Source organism: Notolabrus celidotus, chromosome 23, assembly GCF_009762535.1.
Source record: "Notolabrus celidotus isolate fNotCel1 chromosome 23, fNotCel1.pri, whole genome shotgun sequence".
Classification (NCBI taxonomy): Eukaryota; Metazoa; Chordata; class Actinopteri; order Labriformes; family Labridae; genus Notolabrus; species Notolabrus celidotus.
Window position 1 is genome coordinate 4,599,332 of NC_048294.1, and position 15,747 is coordinate 4,615,078.

Below are 15,747 nucleotides of genomic sequence, written 5' to 3' on the forward strand. Positions count from 1 at the left end.
GGCAGAGTGTGACGTAGTGTGAGTCTCTTAGCCAATGGCTGTGTGTTCCCGACCGGGAGTCACGTCAGTCATGTCCTTATTTGTGCAAAACTCATAATCTTAATATCTTCTTAACCGTCACGTTAGAAAAAAATTCACCCCCCGTACAGTGTATGCCATTAGAGAGATTAGCGTTGTAGGGCCAAGCCGTTTTTTGAACCAGGCTGTAAACATGTTTATTAATGCTGCAAAGATCGTCTTTTTCCCATTCATATCTATGTGGTTTCCGGTGTTTCTGCAGCCAGCCTCAAGCGGATTTTCGATGTATTGCAGTTTATATCACTTCCGCATTGGCTTCATCGTTTGAGACCGGAGTTTGCCGCTTGGGACAGACTCTATAATCAATAATATATATATATATATATATATATATATATATATATATATATATATATATATATATATATATATATGTGTGTGTGTGTGTGTGATTTTAAGATATGCTTATCTTTTACCTCTTTATTTTTTATTTAAATTTTAATTGTTAATAACTTATAATAATTGTTAATTTATAGGATTTTGTTTGCTTTATATATTTCTTTTGCACTTTGTCTACTCTGTTACTGTAACACTTGAAATGAATGAATACATTTGTTTGCTCATGCGCAGTAGGGGTACAAACCATGTCACGTTTGTTTACTATGGTCTGTTTTGAAATGATTTAATAACCTGCTTCAGTTAAAGCAGCTCGTGCCTGCGTCAGGGAAAACATCAATAAAATCCCCCAACGTGCTCTCACGTGCTGCTATTGGTTCCTGCCATGTTTGAAATCTCTCACGCACCAAGCTCCGCCAGGGTGCGTTTGATTTACAACACCCGGAAGTGAATCTTTACGAGAGGTAACTTAACATTTTTTTTATTATTTTTATAAATTAAACGACACAGAACACCCTCTTGAATCAAAAGACACACATACGAAATTTAAAATAATCAATTAAGTGGTTTAAAGCTCGTGAATTTCAATCAAAATTCAACACATTTAAACGCCGGGCGGAGTCGGTGTGGTGAAACCAACGCTTCTTAATGACAGCATCCTGAGCGGCTCCCTGATTGGTCCATCGGCTCAAATTCCAGCCAATCACAGCGCAGCGCAGCAGATTTGGATCCGCAGCTGCTTTAGGTTGCTTTTGTTTGAGCTCTCAGCTCAGTCGTGAAGAAACACAGCGAAACTGGACTATTCACACTGAATTCTCGACCTTTAACGAAGCGACTGAGTGAAAGGAGTAGGAATTGAGAAAACTGTAAGTCTAAATAACAAGGTGGTTCTGTTTTCTGTCTGTATTTCTCAATTTAGAAGCGTACCCGCCCTTTGAGCACACAGACGCCCGGTTAGGGGACAGCTATGGCGCTTTCAAATCATGTTGGATAAAACAAAGAAGAGTGCTTCATGAGTTTTCTTTCTTCTGCTCGAAACTGACCCTCCACTTTCTATTGCATCCTCTCTTTGCACATAGATCCCATTACAGGCACTGTGGAGTTACTTTGTACGCATAAAGGAGCCAGACATGCCTATACCGAGGGTGAGGAAGCCTGCAGTCACTGCTGGGAGCAAGATACCCAAGCTGACTGCAACAACCAGCGAGAACCAGGTGAAATACACATGCATGCACACTCATTTGGCTTTATAACACATAATGCATGAAGCAGACGTGCAGCAGCTGTTTGATTTGAGGGAGAAGAAAGTCCCACACTTGTATGTCCTTGTAGTTTCTACCTTTGTGTTTCAGTTTCATGTTGTTTTCTTGCAGGAGGAAGGCACCCAGGCGAAGAGGTCCTCCTCTCCTCCTCATGGAGCCCCCAAAAAGAGGACTGCTTTCATCGACATCACTAATGTAAGTCTTGTTTTTGTAGGTTGGTTGTGTTAAAGTCCCCATACAAACACTGAGTAAATGCATTGAGCAAATCAATGACTGGATGAGGCAGAACTTTCTTCAGTTAAACAAAGAAAACACTGAAATGATTGTTTTTGGAGCTAAGGAAGAAAGGTTAAAGGTTACTGCTCAGCTCCAATCTGCACAGATGAAATGTTCAAACCAACCAGAAACCTTGGTGTAGTCTTAGACTCAGACCTTAATTTCAGCAGCCACATTAAGACAATTACAAAGTCAGCCTACTATCACCTTCTCCAGTTAACAGGGTCGCTGTTGAAACTAAAACACCGGCCGATCTCACCTATTGGCATCTATTCCACGATTATTCGAATAATCCCCAGGAGATATTTTCAATATCGCCCAGCTCTATTGGTAACCAGTGAAGCTGCTGAAGGAAGGGATTTAAAGCACCTAGCTTCGTGGTCTTCATATTTATGGTCCTCATGGATGAGACTTTTAAATATGAGTGAACCAGGTTGCTCTTCCTTGAAGTAACCAAGAGAGATCTATCATGAAGTCTGGGTTAGTTATACCTGCAGTGCATGAACGTACAGGACACAAAAGCTGCATATGTCTTGCCGTCTTCTCTTCTTTATTTCACTTCAGTTGGTTGCAAAACATCTTTATTTTTGTGCGCACATATCTGTACTGCCTTAGTCTTCTTTTTTAGCTCTTGAGATGTTTGCATATCGATCGTGGTTGCAGGATTCATCACATTCTAGCATTTGTTCTGAAGTCTGCAATAAGATGCCCCGAAAAGTGACTCGTGACCCCTCTGAGGTAAATCGCTGGAACATGTTTTGAGTCGCGTTCGTGTGTTGCTCTGAGCCTACTTTCACAGAGTGTCCTTTGTTCATTCACTGAACAGAACCTGTCTCCTCACGTGAGACCTTGAACTGTAGAAAAACACTCTAACATTCGTATTTTCAAAACCAAACTTTTCGTGTATCTAAAAGTCGAACGATACAGAAATACCAACAAAAGCAAGAAGACAACTTTGTGAATACAGTGTTTCCCCTACCATTATACAGGGGGCAGCCGCCCTCCTTGGAAGTTCAATAAATGTTATTTTCTATATAGCGCCAGATCACAGCAGAAGTAATTTAGAGTTACCTCTCTTATAGATCAGGTCTTAAACTTGTTCTTTTATTAAACAGACTAAATATCCTTCTGTTATTTATCTTATTTACATCACAGGATGTCATTATGCTCCTCTGCTCTCTGTATCACATGGCAGAGTTCTGCCCCGATGCGCACACAGACACACAAACACGTGCGCTCACATACACACATCACAGCACAATGATACGATAAATGTTCATCTACAACTGCAATACTCACTGATAATACAAACTCAGATGAAAACTTAAGAAGGACCGTCGGACATTAACAACTCATATTTTCCCCGCTGTGCGTCTAATCTTTAGAAATTAAAACTATGCATTCCTGTAACAGGCTGAGTTATTATTGGAGGGGCGCAGTGTTAGCTTGGTCTCTACCTGTAGCAGGTGTGCTGTGTGAACCAGTCACCTCTTCATTGAGGATTTTTACCCCCGGTGTGCCGTGAGCTGACTGTCACTGCAGGTGCATTCAGGGACTGTCGTAAAAGTGCAATGCTGACCTGTATTTTGCGTTCATGGCATTCATGTTTATTTGAATCAAGAGAATCAGATATAGTGGTCACATGAAGAAAGTTTTATTTTGACTTTTTTGCAGGCTAGGTTATTTCACTTAGGATATTACAAAAGCAAAAGTGTTAAAGTAGTGAAATGTTGACGATTTTAAAACCCTGATACCGATATCTGATCGACTGTATGAATTCTTAAAAAATTCGCAAAGTCTGTCTGCCCCCCCCCCCCCCCCCCCCCCCCCCCCCCCCCCCCCCCCCCCCCCCCCCCCCCCCCAAGGCTGTAAACCTAGGGGAAACACTGGAATAGAAACAGAAATCTGCCTCATGAGGTCGACTCTGTGAGGGAGTGTTTGCAGGTCCTCAAACGAATCTGTCCTCTGTTATATGTGGTGCAAAGTGTGAAAAGTGCTGCAGAGAATGTCTTCTCTAGTGTTGTGTATGTTGTAACGGGACACAGCAGCAGAAATAAAAAAAAAAGAATCGTTCTTAAAGACTGTCAGACTCTACTTGTGTTTCAAACTTGGTATGAAGCTGTAAACGCAGCACTTCAAAGAGTGCAGTACTCTCCAAGCTGTCAGAACGGTGCTGTGGACAGACAGAGAGAGAGAGGTCTGGTGTCATTAAACAGCCTTTTAAAGAGTTGAATCCACGTGCAGAACCATGTTTTCAACCGTGCATGGACTTGTGCAGTGCTTTAGATACCACAACAAATCTGCTGTATTGTCTGCATCAGTGTAAGAGGGAACCGTTGTAAAGTTTGGTCACACTAGACACACTGCTGCTGTAAATGTACTTGTTATAAACGTGCCTTACTTTACACAAACACTCCTCACAGAAAGTCAGGGATGTTTGACTGTGGGGTGAAATGTAAAAAGTTCACGCTGCAGTGATTTTGTTTCATAGTAGAATCATGCAACGGTAAGCTAACAGCAGTGGTGGGTGTACCACAACAAAAAACGACACTCTCAATAACTCATTGTGGTTCCTTGAGCATCAATTACAGCCTGACGATGACGTCTCGTGCTGTTCATAAGTCGACTTCACAATAACAACAGTAAGACTGAAGGATCCATAGACTGTATAAATAATGGACGTAGTATCCGTGACATCACTCATCTGTTTTTGAAGCCAATCGTTGTTGGCAGCCATATTGGAACTGTTGAACACAACCTAACTGCTGTCGAGCCAGTGTTAGGTAAAGAGGCGGGCTTTGAGTCTCCTTGCCAACAGCTACAGTGTTCCCGCCTGTCAATCAAGTCAGCTGTGCCTCTCATAATGGAAACGCGTAATCTTAAAGGTGACATATTACGCTTTTTTCATCAATATATATTGGTCTAAGAGGTCCCCAAAACATGTCTTTTAAAGTTTATGCTCAAAAAAACACTTTGAAATCAGATTTTGGTCTGCCTGAAAAGCCCTCTTCTTCAGTCCTCCTCAGAACAGTCTGTTTTCTCTCTGACCACGCCCCCTCAGGAAGTGGGTGTGCCCTCGGCTCTCCAGCACGTTGATCTAATGTTTACATGCTGGCTGAATATACACGGCTGCTCAGAGATCGCGTTACTTCAACCCTCTGAATCTGATCCTGAATCTGATCCTGACGGAGAGGTGCCTGCAGCAGGACCTTTGTGAAGGATTGGTCACAGATTTAGTGTTTCTTGTTGTTTTATTTATCAGTATGTCAACGTGTGTCTTGGTACACAGCTACGAACATGTAGCTATGTGGCTATGCTAACTAGCGCTAGCACTTATCTATGATAAATAAAAATCATCCACTAGATCTTCAAATCTGCAGACGTGGGGAGTAAAACCGACCTCTACCAGAAAGGCAGCAGGACCTTTCTGAAGGATTGGTCACAGATTTAGTGTTTCTTATTGTTTTATTTGTCAGTATGTCGACGTGTGTCTTGGTACACAGCTACAGCTACGACATGTAGCTATGCTAACTAGCGCTAGCACTTATCCATGATAAATAAAAATCATCCACTAGATCTTCAAATCTGCAGACGTGGGGAGTAAAACCGACCTTTGTGTTTATTAAGACAGCCTACAACTAGCATGCCTCCCTCCTAAGCTCCTTGTTAGCACACATTTGTGCAGGTAATGAAAAACGGAGGGGGGATTCAGTATTACTTTATACAGTCTATGGGCTGAACAAGCTCTGAGCTCTGACTCCGTGACAGACCGGATATTGTTGTTACGTAACAAAAACACTGAAAACTGAAACGGCTCGTTTCAGCACACATTTACAGAAAGGTGGAGAAATCAAAACAGGGGCAGAATGGATTTTTTTCATTCTCGGGGGGTTTGTAGACATGCCAGGGACACATATTTCAGGTAGAGAACCATTAAAAAGTCCATTTTGCACGATATGTCACCTTTAATATCTTTGAAATTGCTCGACTCTGTGTCCAACCAGGGTCTCAGTGTCTAATATATCTTGAGCATCCGGTCTGTGGGACTTTCTGCACAAGAGCAGGCAAAAAGCGGCTCATTTCATCTTCATTGTTGTCATCAGTAAAAAGCCCGCTTTAAACATGTCGGCAGGGGCGCTGGTGGCCTAGCGGTCTAAGCGCCCCACATACAGAGGCTACAGTCCTCGTCGCAGGGGTCGCCGGTTCGATTCCCGGCCGTGACCATTTCCCCTGCTCTCCACTCCCAACATTTCCTGTCTCTCTCCAGCTGTCCTATCGACTAACGGCGAAAAAGCCCCCCAAAACAAAACAAAAAACCATGTAGGTGAAGCCGTGCTCACAGCTGTGCTTCTCCTCGGTGTGAACTTGTGAACGAGTGTCTAGGGCTGGGCGATAATTCAATAACGCTAATTATCGCGTTATAATTTTTCTCAGTATAAGTATAACAAATGTTGGATAAAAAAATAAAAAATTCAATATATTTAAACCTGTAATTACACCCCCCCAACCAAGGCGGCATTGAACAGCCAATCATGTTGCAGGGTGAGAGGTAAGCGGGCCAAGAGATGTTTGGAGCCAAATGCTAACACAGCTAAAATTAGCGACTGAATAAAACTGGCGACTCAAAGCAGAGCCGCTAGTCTGACACTGTGTTGACTCTGCTTTAACTATTAACTTAATACACTTCATTAAAGCTCCTGTGAGGAACTTTCTGTTTGTGTTGACTTTGGTGCCCCCCTGTGCACTAAGTGATCTTGCTTATTTTGTCCTGTACATGTGTAAATTATGTTATCTCCTCCTGCTTTCAACTAACAGTCAACTATTTCACTCATTAAGAATATTTACTGCAGAAAAGGGTTTTTTTTGTGACGTGCTGTCAATCACCTCATCTGACACCTACCCTCTCACAGCGATTTCAGGCTTTAAAATAACAAAAACGGAAATGATCAATACCTTTTTCTAACAATCTTGTTTACTTTTCTGGGTCATAATGAGGCATCACTGTTCTTTTCAGTCCATTTCATGACCACTCAAAAACTCCTCACAGGAGCTTTAAATATAGTTTCAGGATGTGGGTAAAGGAAGAGCACAGAGACGACTCCTGCTGTGCATTTCAGACGCGTTTAATGTCCACCAATGTCCTGAAAATCTCATCTTACAATAAAGACCTGCTTCCTGTTAACACCGTAAAAAATGATGGATTCAAGAAGCTCATCAGAGAACGAAATCCAGATACAAGCTAACAACTTTCACTCAGGACTAAAAATCTGCCTTTTAAATATATCCATATCAACTGATTTGAAAAATGTTACAGTGGTAACATCTTTTGCAGTATCGCCCAGCTCTACGTGTGTCCCCTGCTTCCTCACCTGAGTGTGAAACCAACAAGGTGCAGAGAGCTAACGGTTGCTCATTGTCACGTTAAAAAGAAGAAGAGTGTGAGCGATGAGTTCAGAAATGATCCTACAACCCTGAAGACCGTTTTTGACTTTCCTCCCAAAGGCTCACAAGGTCCAGCTCAGCATCCCGGGGAGGAAGAAGGACGCGGCGAAGAAGCAGGCGAAGAAGACGAGCTCTGCCACCGTGTCGACGAAGAACCAGGCCAACCTGAAAAAGTAACTATCCTCTCCCTTTTGATTCAAATCTCATTGAACTATAAACCTCTGTCTTCCTTCCTTTCATCGTTAACCCCTTCCTCTCTGTTCAGGTCTTTGTCCACGAGCTCGGAGGGGACGCCGAGCGAGAAAGAGAAGACGGACGCAGAGGAGGAGGAGAGGGAAGAGGAGGCGCAGAGCGACGCAGCAGCTCCAGTCGAAGAGCTGGTGGCTGCTGTGGAGGTCCCTGAACACCTCCGGAAACAACACGTAAGACCAGTTTAACGATTGATCCTGTGGGACTTTCTAAGTCCTCCATAGGTGTTCTGAAAAATCCAGCTCCCCCTCCTCTCTCCCTCCGCACAGATCCCAGAGGAGTTTGACATCGACTCTGAGAACTCTGAGGACTGCTACATGTGCCCCGAGTACGCCAAGGACATCTTCGACTACCTGAAACAGAGAGAGGTGAGACCCGGCTCTCACAGCAGCACGATTCTTGTGTTTGATCTGAAGTCCGTGTGAGTGAACCGGAGCGACTGTCCATCTTGTCTGTCCGCAGGAGAAGTTCGTCCTCTGTGACTACATGCCCACGCAGCCCAGTCTGAACCTGGAGATGAGGTCCATCCTGATCGACTGGCTGGTTGAAGTGCAGGTGAGATGATGAAACCTAGATCGTCTTCTTCTTCTTCTTCTTCCTCTTCTTCTGTCGGTGCGTCTCGTTGACGGCTCTTTGTGTTTTCTGCAGGAGAACTTTGAGCTGTACCACGAGACCCTGTACCTGGCCGTGAAGATGACAGACCACTACCTGGCCCAGACTCCGGTCCACAGGGAGATGCTGCAGCTCATCGGCTCCACCGCCATGCTCATCGCCTCCAAGTTTGAGGTAACGGGCGCCGTCAGGAAAACTTAAACACACACTCACAAAGTCCAGGCCCTTTAAATGTTACATTCAGATGTTAAACATGATCTGTAGCTGTTTTCACGTGTGCACAAAACTTCTCAATGCGGACTGCAAGCCCTGTGATTGGTCCGCTCTGCAGCATTTTCCGCATTTACAGCACTTCTGGGATCCCCGCACGTCGGCCATGTATTTCATCTCCTCCTCTCTATTCTTCCCTGTAATCGTTGTACGATAAACGGCAATATGTATCAGCTCCATAGACTGTATAAATAATGGACGTAGTAGCTGTGTCCATTGGAAATGCTGAACTCAACCTAACTTCTGCCGAGCTAGTGTGAGGTAAAGAGGCGGTTACAGTGTTCCCGCCTGTCAATCAAGTCAGCTGTGCCTCTTGTAATGGAAAACTTGTAATATTAATATCTTTGAGATCGCCACGTTATGAAAAAATTCCCCCCCATACAGTGTGTGCCGATAGAGAAATGAGCTGTCCACACTACACTCGTTTTTTGTACCAGGCTGTAAACATGTTTATTTCTGCTGTAAAGATCGGCTTTCTTGAATTGGTGTGTATGTGGTATACGGTACTTCCGGAGCCAACCTCGAGTGGACAAGCGGGGTACTGCAGTTTTTAACACTTGCGCATTGGCTTCAATTCTCATCCTTAACCTTGAGCCGTCTGTTTCTACGACAGGGCGCTAATAGATTTTGATTGTTGTCATATTTATGAGATTTAATCACCCCTTTCTCTTTGAACTGTTATCACGACATCCCTTAGATCCATACAGTCAAAGTCATCAGTAATGCTCTGACTTTTATGATGGTTCTTTTATATTAGATCAGTTCAAACAAGACTCCTCCCCTGCTGCCTTCAGGAGGTTTGTGTTCTTTAGGGTTGAATGCTGGTCCATCAAAACTAAAACTTGATTAGAAAGTACAGTGATTCAACATGAGGTCCATCAAATATCTTCCCAAACATGAATTCTTATTGTTCTGTGTTTGTCTCAATGATCCTGCAGGAGCGCAGTCCCCCCTGTGTCGACGACTTCCTCTACATCTGCGACGACGCCTACAAGAGGGAGGAGCTTATTTCCACAGAGGCCAACATCCTGCAGGCGCTCCGCTTCGACATCAACATCCCCATCCCGTACCGCTTCCTCAGACGCTACGCCAAGGTGAGAGGAGGTGTTGAGTCACGTTGAGGCTCTTTAAAAAAGTGTGTCTCAGTGTCCTGATGCTGGACTCTCTGTGCGTCTCTGCAGTGTGTGAGCGCCGGCATGGACACGCTGACTCTGGCGCGGTACTTCTGCGAGATGAGTCTGATGGAGATGGAGCTGGTGACGGAGAGAGGCTCGCTGCTGGCCTCCGCCTGCCTGCTGATGGCGCTGGTCACCAAAGAGCTGGGAGGATGGGTACGACACACACACACACACACACACAAAACACATGCACACAGAAACACTGCACTGACGGCTTCAAACACACTGCAGCTTCTCCCGCCCCGCCTCCTACTGTTTCTCTTCTCTGTATAGGTGCATTTCGACCAAGAGTTCCGGGGTCTTTTAGCCCCTAGAACTACTTTCCCCGGAACTAAAAGGTTCCTGGGCCCCCATTGTTGTCTCCGTGTGGTCCCGGGTAGATTGTGCAAATCAGGCCAATGACGTATGGAGGAAATATAAGTAAATGCACTACACCACCAGACCAGTAGAGGGCAGTCAAACAAAGAGGAATGCCGTTCATCATAGATGACACCATAAGCAGATGGACAGGCAGGTATCATTATGAGCAACACAACAGTTAGCCTGTTAGCATGAAGAGACTCAGCTGGCACTGTTTTAGATGGTGCTATATTTCATCACAGATGGATTCACTGAATCAACACGTGAGAGGAGATAAGCGCGAGTAGCACAGACGTTTCAACACGGCTTTAAAATCCTTTTGAACTCAAAAAGCCGTGGCAGAGATCGCCCGGTGTTTTGGTTTAAACAGCTGGTTTTAACTGGAGTCTCTCAGCCGGATGCATCCCTCATAGACGTCTTTAGACGATCATTAAATATCTGATGAGGATATTTTGAAATCTTAATAAAAACTAAACTAGTTTGCATTCCCAGGAACTCCCTCTGTGTTTCAACAGCTGTGTAAACTCCACAAACACTGACACGTTCAGCTGAAGGTCTCCAGTTTACAAGGTCACTTTTAAAACCGGAACACCGGGAGAGGCGCGTTCACGGTGGGGCTGAGAGAAGACTACTGTTACAAGCTGCTGAATCAAGAGAATCACAGCTTCTTCTTTTGAAAAGTACACACACATACAAAAAAGATAGAACAAATAAAAACTAATGAAAGAAAGAGAAATCAAGTGAATCACAGATGGACAAACAATGACTGGGAATGGTTTTTGGAAAAAATTGACAAAAAAAAAAAAAAAAAAATTGGAAGAAAAAAACTTGGAAAAAAGTTTTTGAAAAAAAAAGTTTTGAAGAAAAAGTTTTGAAAAAAAAAAGGAAAAAAAAATAAAAAATTGAATATTTTTTTGAAAAAAAAGAATTTGACAAAAAACAATTGAAAAAAAAAATGGACAAAAAAGTTGACCCGAAGCCTTTCGAAAAATACATTTTCCTGAAATTTGAAATTGTGCTCCAAAATTAGAAAAACATGGGGAAAAAAAAGGGAAAATTTTGCGCCTGCGGTTAAAAACATGGAAAAAGCAATGAATGAATCAACACGTGAGAGGAGATAAGCGCGAGTAGCAAAGACGTTTCAACACGGCTTTAAAATCCTTTTGAACTCAAAAAGCCGTGGCAGAGATCGACCGGTGTTTTGGTTTAAACAGCGACCCTGTTAACTGGAGACTCTCAGCCGGATGCATCCCTCATAAACGTCTTTAGACGATCATTAAATATCTGATGAGGATATTTTGAAATCTTAATAAAAACTAAACTAGTTTGCATTCCCAGGAACTCCCTCTGTTTTTCAACAGCTGTGTAAACTCCACAAACACTGACACGTTCAGCTGAAGGTCTCCAGTTTACAGGGTCACTTTTAAAGGATTGATAAAAATGTGTTCTTAAAAGAGGATAAAGAAGTCGCCAAACTCCTCCTGGGAGTTTGTTCCAGAAAAGGCCCGGTCACCTCCCGTCCTCAGCCTCGACTCGAGCGTTAGCCGAGGACCTCAGGGCACAAATGTACACTTAGGAGAGGTCCAAGTACTGTTGTAAGATTCCACCATGTAGAAATAGGATCATGCACTTCCTGTAGACGTTCAACCAGGAATGTTTTTTAACAAAGAACATAAATAGTGTTTTAAATCTTGAGTTATTTGCCGTATGATTACAGTTTATTTCCACACGGCTCAAAAGGAAACCATGGCATTATGAAGTCTGCTCGTTTGTTCGGGCCGATCTAAACTCTGAGTGCAGCTCTGCCTCCAGCGAACGATCACACTTTCAATTTAAATGTAAATAGTTTTCCCCTCTAAATTGGACTTATCATTGCAGCAGTACTACAAGGCATGCTGGGTAATTTCATTTTGTTCCCGGCTGCCTCTGGAATCAACTGGTGTGTGTGTGTGGTTTCTCTTCTCCTCCTCCTCCATTCAGAAATGATAATGTTTGTGGAACAAATTGAAAAACGGCACAGACGCCGTAATGAAACCCGAGCGGTGGATTTGTATCACACTTTAGAGGCGGGACATTTGAGCGTGCGCGGTGCAGACGTCCTAAATATGTATTATTCTCCTCCGTCTCGAATCTGCAGAGTCCCATCCTGCAGTTCCACTCCGGGTATCAGACGTCAGATTTGGCGCCGGTTGTCCGGAAGCTCCACGTGATGCTTTCAGCGCCGCCTGACGACAAACTGAGAGCAATCAGGAACAAATACGCCCACAAGTGAGTCCTAAAAAACAAATTACTTTCATTCTTGTGTCTAAAATCAAAGTTGGACGATTTTTAAAATGAATTATTCAACGTGTTTCTTCCAGGGTGTTTTTTGAAGTTGCATCTCTGCCGTTGGTCGACATTGACGTTTTGGAGAAAGCGTTCTCTCAGTGAGGGAAGAGAAAGCCTTCCATATAAAGGAAAATAATAACCTATCTCTGAAACCTTGTACATAACTTGTTAATATGTTTTAATATTTATGAACATAGTCTAGTCTGCCTTTTTATGTAATATTTGAAATAAATCTGTACTTCCAGTTTGTCATGGAAAAGAGTTTTAACGTGGGCATTTTGTTAAAGTTTCCCCGGCGTATTGTTTTCTTAATTAAGAACTTCTTTTAGTTACATTTCTTCTTTTTTTTTAAACGAAGAGAAAAACATCCTTCAAAGAGTGAGACGTGAGTGAGCCTCCCTTTTTGAATGTTTGTAGCAGATGGTTGGAGTTGAAGAGGAGATGAACTCTACTACCGGCCCACACGTTCTTACAGTCACGTCATGTTGTTGAGGTTAGCAGGTATGCATGTGCTGTACAGTGTTTATCATGTTAATACCGTAACGCCATGTCTGCGTATAAAAGACGAGCGGATGATGCTGTGCTATTTTTAAATGGCTGTCATTGCGTACTCTGAAAATAAAGATGTTTTTTATGTGTTTGATAAAATACCTGCTTCATCATTTTTTACATTTTATCTATTATTTATTCACTTGTTTGTGTGAAACTGCATTTGGTGACAGTGTCGTTTGAAGCTGATCTACACTGGGCATGTAATGACGCTAAGCGGCCACTAGAGGTCAGTAAAGCGCCATCTAACTTGAGCCAAACCTCCAGAATCATCACCATTCATCTTTCTCTTTAATGCCATGCCTGTCATGATTTATTGCTTCTGGTACTTCATGATGATCTTTTTTGGCTTTTAAATAGTTTGTTCTTGACATTTTTAAAGCTCAAGATTCTTTGGTTGCATTTTCCTCCTTAACACCTGCTCAAACTGTAGTTTAAGCTTTATTACCCGGCTTCCTGTTAATGACACAGCTGTGTTTAGAATACTTGATTCTGGGTTGCTGGTGGCCTAGCACAGGGGTTCCCAAACTTAACCATGCCAAGGCCCCTCAAACAGCATTAGCTTCTGGCCGGGGACCCCCTTTGCAAACCCACAGACAATGCTGCAAAATATGTAAAGAAACATTAACTTTTAGAGTGTATTTTCCTACTTTTATTCACTTTTCATTAATTATTTCATTTGTTTAGCATACGAAATTATTAACAAACATGTAAAAAAAAATAATAATAATTAGATTCTATTCTTTTCCCTTCCCTCCAATTTTTTGAGGCCCCCCTGGCGGGGCTATGGTCCCCACTTTGAAAACCACTGGCCTAGCGGTCTAAGCGCCCCACATACAGAGGCTGTGGTCCTCGACGCAGAGGTCGCTGGTTCGACCCCTGGCCGTGACCATTTGCTGCATGTCTTCCCCCACATACTTGATCCTGACTGGTCGAAACTTGTAAGAATAGTGATTAATTCTGAAAAGTGACGCGTGTCTTTTCAAATCTACCTGCAGGAAGAAGTTAGCACATTTCTGGAGTCAGCTTTCACCTTGAAACCCCCCCTCAATCGTTTCCGATTTATTCAGAGAGCACAAACTTAAGATTTGGGGTTAAAGGCTGACCGGTTACCAGAAGAGAAAAGAAGAAGAGAGGAGGGAGACGGTGTAGAAACTTTTGAGGGTTAAAGTTAAAGAGTGGAAGAAACATCGAGCAAATTGAAGAAAACAGTCAAAGCAAAACACGGTCTGGACTTTGGTAGCATTACAGGACCGGATGAGTGAAAAGAAGACGCCAACAGGAACGTTTTCGACAGCTGTTAAGAATGCAAACACAAAACATGACTTAACTTGTCTGTGAAACAATGTTTAATTAAATGTGAATTATAACAGCAAAACAGCCTCAAGTGAAGACTATTGTGAACGAAAATGTTAAATTTAATTTCATATCTTTTTTTTTGTATTATTGATTTTCATGACTAACAAATAAGCCAAAGGACAGTTAACAAAGTCATACACAACACATGACACGGAACAGCATCAAAACTAACAGAAATTATACCGGTAGAGAGTTGATGGCATGTCAACAAAGTTTAGATGACTACTATAAGATAAGAATAATAATGATAATATATACTAATATAATAATAGTAATAATCCTTGGATCAATTGGATAGTTGTCAGTCAAAACTGAGGGGGGAAGTAATATTACTTCTACCTGCAAGTAGGCTGACAGGAACACTCCCTATAAGGTGCTACAGACCTTTAATTCTAAAGAACTTCAAAAGAAATCAGCATTAATAATTTATTTCAACAACAATCCTGAAATCATTACTTAGTCTCAGCTTCTTTGTGACTTCTCAGTAACTTTAGTTGGTAGCTTTGTAATGAGTGAGATAATGTCAAGTTAGAGGGTAGTTAGGGATGCACAGCAACTTGCCTCAGAAATCAACACTATTTCACCAGATAGTGTTTTTAAAAAAGTTACAACAAGGTGAACAGGACCACAGGAACCTACTAGTCTAACATGATAACATTTAGAATCAATTTATTGTGTTAGTCCAACTGGAACTAGATTTCAAAACACATGTTAACACGTTAGCTTTCTTTCTTTAGCATAAATCCGCCTCAATCGGCCCCAAACTGGACTAGGTGTTCTTCACATGCTCCACAGTTTGCACGCCGGAAGCAGGAAACAGGAAGCAGGAAGCAGGGTAGTAAACAAAACCTCAACAGAAGAAGAAGAAGGAAAGTAAACAAGTCAAAGCTACCGTATTATTCTTACCAACATGTAACTAGTTAACTTCTTGCTAACTTGTTCGTCGATTGTTTTTGTGTGTGACGTATTTACAACTGGCAGAAGCGGAGGTGTACTTGTCAATAAATCCGTACGTCTGGTCCTTGTATCCTGGGACAAGGACTACCTACTGAATACCACACCTGATGAGTTTGTCTCATTATGATGATGATTTCTTTCCATTTATCAGTCCCTTAAAACATCCAAGTGATTGTTCCATGGGCGGTCTTCAGTTGCAGAGACGTCTCTGTCGTAGGTACAGTTTTTGTCTTTACAGTCAGTTGACAATTAGCGAATGATTTTGATCTGTCAGAGTCTTGCAACCGTTTAAGTCTTCACCTGAAATTGTTGCCAAAGTTGGATCAAAGAAAGTACTCCTCGTAGTCTCCTCAAAACCTCCTCGGATGATGATCAGCAGTGCAGCGGTCGGCGAGCTGCAGGTCTTTGGAGATTTGTACAGATCAATAAGTGGACCAGATGACAGCTGAGATTCTGAAATCTCTCCTCTCCTGCCTCGTTTTACAGAAACC

The 15,747-nt window shown here is 42.6% G+C and overlaps 1 protein-coding gene across 1 annotated transcript; it reads left to right on the forward strand.

Annotated features, from left to right (window-relative positions):
• Nucleotides 1-1,119: 1,119 nt before the first annotated feature.
• Nucleotides 1,120-13,039, forward strand: ccnb3 (cyclin B3). The gene is made up of 12 exons (XM_034676798.1): nucleotides 1,120-1,280; nucleotides 1,494-1,628; nucleotides 1,788-1,871; nucleotides 7,455-7,567; nucleotides 7,660-7,816; nucleotides 7,913-8,011; nucleotides 8,106-8,198; nucleotides 8,292-8,429; nucleotides 9,464-9,619; nucleotides 9,707-9,856; nucleotides 12,201-12,331; nucleotides 12,424-13,039. The coding sequence occupies exons 2-12, from the start codon at nucleotides 1,545-1,547 to the stop codon at nucleotides 12,491-12,493; spliced, it is 1,275 nt and encodes a 424-aa protein (XP_034532689.1). The 5' UTR covers nucleotides 1,120-1,280; nucleotides 1,494-1,544; the 3' UTR covers nucleotides 12,494-13,039.
• Nucleotides 13,040-15,747: the final 2,708 nt, after the last annotated feature.